General features: G+C 36.4%; 1 protein-coding gene across 1 annotated transcript in view; it reads left to right on the top strand.

Annotated features, from left to right (window-relative positions):
* Positions 1–3,195: 3,195 nt before the first annotated feature.
* Positions 3,196–11,793, top strand: part of LOC113235422 (tetraspanin-2A) — a 35,006-nt gene continuing 26,408 nt past the window's right edge. The window contains exon 1 of the mRNA XM_026471103.1: positions 3,196–3,331. Coding sequence (XP_026326888.1) covers positions 3,224–3,331 — 108 coding nt within the window. The 5' untranslated portion in view covers positions 3,196–3,223. The remainder of the gene's footprint in view (positions 3,332–11,793) is intronic.

Here is an 11,793-nt window from a genome sequence, read left to right as displayed (position 1 = left end):
AACAGGGTAAAATTTAAATTATATTAACAATCCAGAATTTGTTATTTCTTTTTAAATTTGAAACTACAGCGTAGTGTTTCAAGTTAAGAATGTTGACTTTTGGGTGACATCGGTTCTGATAGTAATCGAGGCTTAATGCACTTCCATTGTTTTTTTTCTTCTTCTTCTAGTTGTTGTTTATGTTTGTTGATTTTATTTTCCGTAGAATGAACATAGTACCGTATAATTATGAAACTTATTGGAATATGTTCCAATTCCGATTTATTAATTTAAAAAAATATTACGAGGTGTATTTTGAGCCGGAAAATCGAAACATACAGCAAAAATTATGGTAAAAGCTATTATTACACGTTTATTCGGTGGGGCCGTCGATGTAATTACCACCTAAAACTTGACTGTCTCGAGAATATTGTAAGAAAAATACTCAGAAATACGCAGTCACTTGATCACACCAAAATTAATTACTATTCCTATGAAGTTTTCCTCAACGTGCGCCTTGCTTCGTAACAAATCACCCACCAGCGTTCCCTTCGATTTTCCATTAATTATCCCTTTCTAGGAAATAATCTAAAGCCTTTGTTGGTTTGTAATCAAGAATTTCTAGCGACACTTCGATCGATCAAGACTGTTTGTTTGCTGTCCATAGAAATTCCAAGACACTTTCGACAACATTGATAAATGTTCCTATAAACAATGAAACTATCCTGTGCAGCGTTGACTCGATCTTATTGTAGCTGCTTAAGCTGCTTGCTGACTTCAGTTTGTTCTTTTTTTTACCGACTTCATATGAGGTTCCCAATTCTAATGTAATTTTTTTGTATGTAATTACGCGATTATACTGATAAATGTCAGTGTACTGATTCTATGATTCTTTTTAGGTTGAAAAGGGACTCCTTGTGAAAGAATTCCTCCGGGGAAGTACGTTACCTATTTCTGCCGCCAAGCATTAATGTGAGCATTACTGCGTTCCGATTTTGAAATGCAAGGGTGCCGGTGAAGTTACAGGCACATGGGACTTGTCAACTTATGTCTCAGGGTGACGAGCGTAGTGGCTGTTCCCCTTACGATCTTTTGCGATTTAAAGCTCTGAATTGCACTGCAACTGTTATGGATAGGCGTGTCGCTTACCATCCGGCTTGTTCGTCCCGTTACTTGGCATTAAAAAAATCCTTCAAAAAAGAAAAACAAATTCTTATTGAACCGAATCAAAATTTTACTCAGTAAGCATCCAAAACTCCCAGCAATATTTCTGTAAACGGTCCGTAAAATAATATTTCCACTACCGATAATTTGGGAACTTGCATCGCCGTCGGAAGAGTAAATGCTCTGCTCTTGGAAAGTCCGAATGTTAAAATTTATGCCATTGCAAGTGTTGGATTTACGGGCAACTCTTCGTGCGTGGGGATTTTCTAAAACCTCGTACATCTTCTTTATTTATGTTTATGCCGGCTTCAACGGATTTCTGCACATATACTTATTTGGTATAGATCACGAATCCGTTTATCGCATTCCGAACACGTTTCGGTCGACCGATAGACTTGATGTATAATCGTGAATACCCTTGCAAAATTATAGAGAAAAAAATTGCTATTGTACCCTGAAGAATAACAATAGATTTGTTCTTTTCGATTCTATGCAAAATAAATCTACTGAAACCCGGGTTTGGGTTTACTGAAAGGAATACATCGAAGGTTGGAAACGATTTACGTACTTATTACCTACACACGTGTATACAATACAGACATGGGAGATCAAAGAAGACTGAATGCAAAAGTGAACTGAAAAACAAAAGAACTAATTGGGAATCACTATCAACTCTTCGACACGCTCGCCCAATGCCAGTTAGATCATTCCTTCACGATACTTTGCATCGGCGTGTTTTGCAATGCCTACAAAGCCATAAACATACTACGATGCTACATACAAATTAGATCTACATGCCATATAGTGCGTTGAAACGACGGGCGGTGACGAAACGCCTGCACATCGGGCCACATGGGGTCAGGAAACGAAGCGGGGAGAGGTGCTGCGGTGCATAATAACCGTCGTTATTAAGCATTAATAAGCTCGTGAGCCACGCACAGGCAGCACCCAACGTGGCATCGCTCTTGGGAACTTTACACGTTTTTCATAGGTTATAAATCGTCTTCGATATGCAGGTTTACTTACTATAACATTAATAAATTAGCTTTTTACAAATAAACATCATGCTTAAATGGAAAAACCATTCTAATTTATTTCTGAGGTTAATCCTAAATAAGAAGGATTTAGGACTTTAATAATCCAAAATATATATATGAGAAAAAATAACGGATACAGCAGCAAATTCAATTCCTTGTGAACAAAGCCGGATTTACATCTGTCGGATGTGTCGTGTCGTCACGCGTCAGAACGGTGCCGATTTCTTACACACAACACAAGCCGTCACGTCAGATTGTGTCAGACACTAATATAAATCTAACCATATTAAATGTACGAACCCGATATAGTTATGACGCGTCACGACACGACACGTCAGACAAATGTAAATCCGGCTTAATAAATATACACGTACTTATGATTGTATAATAATTATATATCAATAGTACTGAACAAGAAAGTAAATAAGACAGTAATTGGGCGGTAGGGGAGCAAAATGTGCGAGAAGAAACTGCATGGTAGGAATCCATCATATTCTAAATTATTGCGCAATATCAAGAAAAACCGGGTAAAATCGATGAAATGAAAGTTTAGTGAGAGATTTTTGATATCATTTTAGTTAAAGAAAATGAAAATTAGTTAAAAAGAAAATAAAGTAAAAAGATCTCTGACATCATAAAAAGTTTGACATAAAACAAGTCGTTATACAAATATAAAACAAGAAGTTTTTTCTAAAGAACTCGTAATAATCTCATAGTCAAAATTCTTCATTCGCTGCATTCCAAAAACTTATCAGCAATCCTGAACATTAACAAGCACATGGTAGCGTCAGCAAACAAATCGACTTCTAAAATTCTCAATGACAAACGCTCTAATAAACAGGTGTGGCAATTTGTAACAGCCTCGTTTATCTTTTCGTACTTCACTTATCAGAACAAATATAGATAACCTAGCTATGAGTTGCTTATCTGACGATAACTACACAGTTGCGATTCGATCGACTTTGTGAGTGGTCAAAACCTTCATTTTAAAGATAAAAATTAGTTGTTTCTGTTTTAACGTGTCAAAGTGAAGTGACTGTGCTATGGCTGGAGCAGGAGCTGCAGGAGGTCAAGGGTCTGGTGTTGGAAAACTTGAGTCACAAATCTATTGCATCAAATACACGTTGTTCTGCTTCAATGTGATTCTTTGGGTAAGTGTCCTACAGGGAGCTGTCTTTGAGCTCTCACTGTTCAGTCTCTATAAAGTTTGCTTTAAATTACTTGAAGCGCTGTCCTAACAGTGCATTTAGATTAGAAAAAACTACACGAAAGAAACGAGACAGTGTATTGCAATCTATATGGCCAAGTTCATACGATAGAAAGAGATGACTATGTTCGTGAGTAATTTTTAGAATAATATGACGCACATAATTCTAATAACTAGAATAAAAGTATCGTTCGTCCTACAGATTGATTTAGATCGCTTTGATAATCAAAGCTTCTCTTTACATTGAAACGTTGAAAAGGTTTTGCTGAATAGCTCTCTGAAGCACTAATTGATTAAATCCATAGCTGAGCTCATAAAGAGAATCAAATTAAAAATATATTAATAAAGAAAATAATAAATAGAACATGTAATCAATTCGTTTTACTAAATACTCTAAATGCATTACATAGTCGTATTAGGTAATAATTTATGCGTGCAAAAGAACTTATCACAAAATAATAAGGTGCCTGTATGGTACAGGCGAACAAAATAGCGGAGCCCACACAAATAATGCTGAAAACAATTGTCAGAACCAGTAATTACGGTATAAAATATTCTTTGATATCGCATTACCTAAAATATGCCATAAAGGGCCGTGTACAAAGAATTCGTTATCTAAGATAAGCCTGTCCTGTTTTCCGAGTACCATGCCGTCATTCGGTGAATCACGTATGAAAATAAAATGATAGGAATTTCGTACCTTTTCGTCCGTTTATTCGGATTGCTTCCGACCTCACTTCCGACTTCGTTCCGATAAGTGATTCCGCCTATGAATCATGATTATTTTCTTATTAAATTGTTATCTGCCCGAATAGCATCTTAATGACAGCATTTCGTTTTGAACTTTATTTACACAAATAAAGGGACTCTTCGTGAAAATTTATTGGTTTAATTATTTAATATCGGAATTCTAACTTGGTAATTCTATATAGAGAAGACAGACGTGAATTAAATATTAACATGTTTGTTATCATAAGACATTGATTGATAGGTATTAAAGTAGGTAATATTTGATTCGTTTTTTGCTGTTTTTCTGTATATTTAACAAATAATATCCTGGACTGGGGAAACGGTTATATTCCGTCCAGATGGTCACTGGTCCACATTACTTAGTGTTTTCGAATCAGGTGCAGTTTGGGTTAATGCTACTACACACTTTATTTGTGAAGGAAAACATCGTAAAGGCCAGTGTTTTGGAGAAAGTTCGAAACTTCTCGAAGAGATGTTAAGTCTCTAACCCGTAATAGGCCAGCGTGGAACTACAGCTTAAACTATCTTAGAAAGACACATGATCAGTATTAAAGGTTCCACCAAACTGGTGCACGTGGAATCGACTTAAGCCAACCACATAATGACACTCCGCGTTTTAAGCCAACGATGAAACCTCGTTTCGCTGGTAACGAGTCGCGTTCTTTAAGCCGATGTGACGCCATGACGCATTATTCATCCTTATTACGACTGACTTAAAACATTCCCTCACCGATTTAAGCCGATTCCCCGTCGACTACTTTGATAGACTAGTATGTGTTGTTACAATTTGTAAATCTAAACTTAAAAGGCTTCTACGACATATATAGTACATAGTAAGTAAAATCCAAGCCAAACTCCAAACATTCACCACAGTTAGCGAACTACAAACTGAATTAAACAGCTGGCCGTAATTGTTGTTAATGTCACTGCAACTTACACCCACATCCGCGACCTAATGGCAACTGTACTTTACACAATGAGGGTTTAGTATATCCTATTACTAATGTACTGTATATGTAATACATAATTACTATAGTCATGGACTAATAATTCAAAAGAATAAAAAGCCTAGTGGAATATTTATTACCTACTGGTATACCAGATGTCGCGATGAATGCCAAAGGCTATTTTTGTAACTAATTTTTAAACAATTGACAACCGATAATTTATCAAAGCTACTCTAATCTATTACTGAGTGGTATCCGGTAGGAGCGAGACGTCCTCGAGGCAGACCACCTGCTAGATGTTCGGGTGATATCGTCGAGGTGGTCGGAAAATTGTTAATGAGATTCGCACAGGATCGATTGAGCTGGCGCGCAAAGAAGGAGGCCTATACCCAGCAGTGGGCGAACGGACGAGACAAGACACACGAGAAGAGCGGCGTTTTAGAAATAAATAATCTTCTCCGGTCCAGTTTGGCCAAAGTGATTTAACACAAGCATATAATTCAAATTTGAATCCACTAGGTCAAGCGCTGTTTATGATTATCAGACAAAATTTTACTGTCTTTCTCTTGATAAGGTCCATCATCATCAAGAGCCAGGCTCTTATTGGTGTAGACTCTTACACTTCCCACAATTCATAAGCGAATCCTTGACCTCTTTGCAGCTGCTCACTTTGATGTTGAGAAAGGTATCAAGACGAAAAAATTTAATACTTTTGGTTACAGCTCTTCTCCGCCCTGGACCCCGATTCAGAACTCTTCGATATTTTAACTGAATCGTTCGATTAAATATCGTTCTCGAATCGAAGGGCGCTTTCCGAGCCATTTAGAACATTCCTAGGTAAACGTTCCCCAATATATCGTTACCCAACAGCGTTTACGGAGTTAGTCCGTGAAATAGATTATAAGAAAAATGAAAATCCTTTTATATACCTTTTCAAGGCTTTAAAGGCCTAAAATATAGGAATGCTTTAGTCTTGTCATTAAAATAAATTAATAAAATTTAATCCAGACTTTATTCAAAATAGTAAGTCATTTCCACATTACATTTGTGCCGTTAACACAAGTTGCACTGCAGGATATATGTAAATGCAAGTAGGACGATGCAAAGAGATAGATGTAAATTGCCATGCAAATGATTGGAGTACTATTAAATAATGTAAATAAAGCAACTGTGTTCGGACGAGACGAATATTATACTCATTTATTGCAAAATATACATCGATCAACTGTGGTGCTGCAGTAAGCGTAAATCTAATACATATGATATCGTATGGGTTTACTTGTGCATATTAAAATAACAAAATGTAAATCATAAAAAATGTACGGTTTCACCCGTACAACATTCTTGTTTTGTAAACAATAGGAGGTTCGGTAACTTTCATTCGATAACTGTGTTCTGAATAACGTTTGTAGCCTTTGCCGGTCGAGAAGCTCGAGTAATCGTACGGGTGTGACGTCATTTCAGTTCGGCTTCGTATGCGACAGTTTGACGTTCGATTCGGGTGTTGTGAATAAAAATGAAAAGAAATCGATCGACAGCTGAGTTATCGTAAGGTTCTGAATTGAACCCCCTTGTTACGGTACATTTAACCTAATAGACTTTAATAGCGGTTACCATTGCAAACGCCACAGGACAAATGACATTGTCAGTAACGACAAAATTATAAGCTCCAATTGCATACTTTCAAAACTTTGACAGCAACAGCTTTACCTTTGACTTCGCCATTTTCAAATATCCGATACAAAACCGAAACACTTGGCCAAGTTACCGCTAGTATGGTACAGCCATAACAGGGGTTTTCGAAGTTGGAAGGACATTAGCGGCACGTGGCACTGGTAGTAAATCTGTGGCCGCCGCAACTCGGACCGTACTGCGGTTATTAGACAGTTAATTACTGTATAATTCTGTGATATTATTCTTGGCCTTCAATAATGCTATACTAGAAGTAAATATTGTTTATCTACACATATTATAAACTCACTGTCATGTGTTCAAAAACCGCAAATTACGACCAGCATAAGTTTTGTTAGAACAAATTTCTTATCTGTGAAAATGTTATTATTGCTTCATATTAACATCAAATTCGATATTATTATTACATTCAAATTTCGAAAAACAAAACAATTTGATTGAACCTCAATTCTAGTATCAATCGAGATGAAGTTTTATTCGAAATGAAATGTCAATAGCAAACAATTTTGACAATTTCACACGTTGCTTGATATCGAACGATATGATAGTTGGGGCAGAGACGATCTAGTTCGTCTATGAATTAAAAATAAAAACTACGGTGTGTGACATGCGTGAGAAAAGTTTTTATTTGCCGCAATTTCGCCAGTCGTAACATGCGGTTCCTGAACACACAGAGAGCTTATAACATGTGTGTAGATAAAGCAGTGTATGTAACTGTATATAATTAGGCATTGAAACACTCGTGAGATGTTTTTAAACAAACCCACACTCGTATTTTAATGCTTTTCATTATGTAACAGTCACATAAACTAGTATTTTGAATAAGACTGTTCGTAGTCTTAAATAAGGGTGCCAGTGAAATTACAGGCACTTGCACACTAAGCGTTTTTGTATTGAATATCAAGACGTTTCAACGCCATGATATTAAATTTTTTTTGTGAAACTACTCCACTAGTTTGTTATAATTAATTATACAAAGATCGAACACTTAATAAGAAGTAAATTACATAGTCAGTTAAAGTACTAATATTTCTATTAAGAGTTGCTATTGCGCGAGTCGAGTGGCAGGGACAAGGGATTTATTTCAGAATTTATTTTTTTTACAAACGAAATTAAAAACATTTAAAAAATGTGTATAGTATACGCGTTCTGTTAAGTTCCGTTATTATAAAAATTGATACCTATTATCGCACATGACAACTAACATAGTATTATCTGAAATTGCTTTAATTTATGTTAATATTACATATTTAGTTTCAAAGCGACAGTATTGACCTATCACTTTGAAATTAAATCGTATATGAATGACACATTAATATAGCGAAATTTTGGAGATAAATTATTAATATAACCATTGACTTACAATTATATGGACGTCGGGTCCGCGCTAAAAAGTGTCCGCACTTGTAAGGCGCTAAAATCGTATACAGAGCGCGACACTCCGCTTTAGTCTTCATTTGTTCGACTGACAGCGCGATACTGCGATGACATTACAATTTAAATTACGAATAGGTTGACTTGGGACATTTTTTTCGTGGTTTTTGTATTAGACCCGTCGTCCATTTATTTGTAAGTCAATGAATATAACCCAATTATTAATATAACCTAACTGCCTCCGTGGCCGAACGGTTACCATACCGGACTGCCACGCAGAGGTCCCCGGGTTCGATTCCCGGGCCGGGAGAAATATTTGTATGGCCTACATTTATTTCTCTCGTGAGTTTGGGTGTGATTTGTGGTTGTCTATGTGTGTGTCCATGGCACCCGCGACACAGGGTTTCCCTAGTGCGGGGCTATGTTGAGTGTGTGCGTTATTATTAAAAAAAAAAAAAAAAAAAATTGAGATAAAATATAATATAACGGCATTTTTGAGATAATACTGTGTTAGTTGTCGAGTGCGATATGTAAAGCATCTATTGAATACTGCGGCTTTTTTTGTAAATTTCTCTATTGTGAAATTTTTTAGGAACCATGTTTTCACAGTGTTTTATCCAAAGTTATTGATTCAACACCTTCACTGCTATGCAAAATCAACCAAAGCCTTTTAAGGTTGTGTGTTGTTTATAGACTGCTCACTATGCCATGGAAATAATACTATACAACAACTAAATACTCACTTTATTTTAATTCAAACATTACATATTTTGTCCATAATAATAATGCTAAATACCTTCGGGCGTAAAAGCTCATATGTATAACACTTACTGCCACCCACGCTAAGCAATTTCATCATCATTCCGACGAGTGGCATGTGCGTTTTCACCTTACTCTAAATGGCTTCTCTAAAACACTAGAAGACTCTTTGATGCTATGGTTTTAAACAAAATGATTAAACATTTTTGCTTACTCAAGTTCGTTGACATGAGTAGATGAATGAAATTAAAAAGCCGTGGAAGCCTAATGGTTTGACCTGACTCGCAAGCAAAGGCCGTGATTTCGAATCGGGGCTCGCACCTAAGAGTTTCTCGGAACTTATGTACGTTTAATTTGAAATTTACCATGAGCTTTTTGGTGAAAGAAAACTCGAAGAAGGTCATCGAAAACAGTGTGAAGTCTATAACCCGAATTCGGTGGTGGACTATGGCCTTAACCCTCGCCTGAGACGTGACCCGTACGTAGCAGCAATGATGATGAGTGCATGAATACTTTAAACAAGTAAATGATAAATAAACATAATAAGTGAAAATCAAAATCATTTTTCGTTTTTTTAATTAAAAATTTATCAATCGAACTCTATTGTTCAATACTTAATAGCGGGAAAGAGAGAGGGCCCAGGTTTTAACAATCGCTGATTAATATTGCGAAGTATTTTTGAAACATTAACTTCACTTCAATAGATTTCAATCAAGAATCTTCTTGTTATTTTCAATAATCAAAATTGCACTGCGTATAAAGAAACGTGATTCGAGTATTTCTTAGAAGCAGCACACGTAATTGGTCAACGTATATAGTTTGATATTACATTAAATACTAAAACGTGTAAATGTGTGTACATACATTTACACATTGTAGTATTACGACTGACAAGATATTTCCGACTCTAAAACGAAGTTCTAGTATTTAGTATTGATTTCTGTCATCAATGTTCCAGTTGACAATGAAAAAATCTGTAAAATTCATAACGTAACTAGGGTTAATAAATCTAAGTTAAATTATAACAAATATCATCATCGGTGTTAACGTCCATTATACATTTCACTGCTGGGATCACACGGATCTCATCTAAGGAAATGGTGGTTTGCACAGTGGGTGCTGGATGAGGAAGAATGTTCCAGATCCGGTTAAAAATGCTTTTTTTTAAATTCATAACAGTGCCGCGGAATAGATTCCGTTCCCCTGGCACTTACAGTACAGGGAATTCCTTAGTTTAAAGTCGGGTAATTGAAAGTATTGTTTTCTGGCACTTAATTATTATTATTATAAATTGGTTGGGGGTTTCCAATGTTGTGGACTTTCTTCGACATGCAAGTTTTCATTGCGATAAAGTGTTTTAAATAAATTAATTTATTTACGTAACTTACTAATCAATACTCGCGCTTCGTCTTTCGAGATTAGCGTGAGATTAGTACTTGTAGTAATGCATACGTATGGCCACTTCCTACACTTACTACAAGTACCAATCTCATGCTAATCTCTTCAGACGAAGCACTTCGTATTATGATCGAACTTCACTGACAGGTACGTTCGTTTAATGACTTATTAAGGGTCGTATTCCAGAACTCTACTCAATGCTCAAGTCAGAATCTGAGTATGATTTCAAGCACTGGAGATACAACCCTAATGGCAGGGACTTGAGTATGATTTCGAGTGCTTTAAACCATACTCAAATCCTGACTTGAGCATTGAATAGAGTTCTAGAATACGACCCTATAAGTCATAAGTATATGACACCACAGGGGTTAAACCGACAGTCGGATAGCGGATTCTGTTTCTTCGTTTTTATTATATTCCAAATCAATTGTAGTATTTAGTACCATTAGAGCTGCTTGCGATTATACTTCTCCAGGGAAGTATTGCCACCTGACCCAGTTCTGCCTTGATGGCATCAAGCAGTAATGTGAGAGTTACTGCGTTCCGGTTTTGATGGGAAAGAGTGAAATTACCGGCACATGGGACTTGGCAACTTATCTTTTCCTCGGATCTTTGCCATTTAAAACTCTGAGTGGCACTGCACCTGTCATGTATAGGCATGTCGCTTACCACTTACTTGACTTGCTCGTCTCATCACTTCGTATTATGTAAAAAAATATTACGTTAAATTTTACTTATGTAAAAAATTAATCAGAATATATATTTACATTAAAATCCCGCCATTATGCAAACACAAAGAGCAAGTTGCAATGTTAATTATGACAACACTCGTTACAAATTGGAAGGTGAAGCCAACGGCAGAAACGATGAACAAGTGAATAGTACAGACTGTGAAAGAGGGGATTTAAATTTTAATTTATCCTCTGGCATTTTCCAAATTCATACTCAATGACTAGTGAAATTATACCAGGGTAAAGCTGCTGCTGTCTTTTCATTAAATTCCAAAAAAATGTGAAACGATTGCGTTGCTAGATAAGCTCTTCGTACACGTTAAGAATTAAATGGATTTTTAAATAATGGTTTAATTAATTAGATGGAAAGACCGAATGAAAGGCTGACAGGGGAAAATGTAGACGGCTTTATTTAAAATCAAATAAGGATTAAACTGTCGACCTGTTCTGATGTCGTATCAGGAAATCAAAGTGAGGGCGCAGAACAGAGATAGCGATACACCACCGCCAAAATCCTAGCTATAATCCTAACTGGTAGCAGAGATCTTTGTCAAAGAGTTCGCCAGGGCAGTTATGCCACCTTACCTATTTCTGCTGCGAGGCAGTAATGTGAACATTACTGCGTTTAGGTTTGAAAGGGTAAGGATGCTGGTAAAATTGCAGGCACATGAGACTTATCAACTTATATCTCAGGGTGACAGTACCTCTAAGTACTTTGCGATTTGAAGCTCTGAGTGGTACTGAAACTGTTATGC

This window comes from Hyposmocoma kahamanoa, unplaced genomic scaffold (genome assembly GCF_003589595.1).
Source record: "Hyposmocoma kahamanoa isolate Upper Pololo Valley unplaced genomic scaffold, ASM358959v1 87, whole genome shotgun sequence".
NCBI classification, from domain to species: Eukaryota; Metazoa; Arthropoda; class Insecta; order Lepidoptera; family Cosmopterigidae; genus Hyposmocoma; species Hyposmocoma kahamanoa.
Note: the sequence above shows the minus strand (reverse complement) of the source record. Positions and strands in the feature narration are given on the sequence as shown.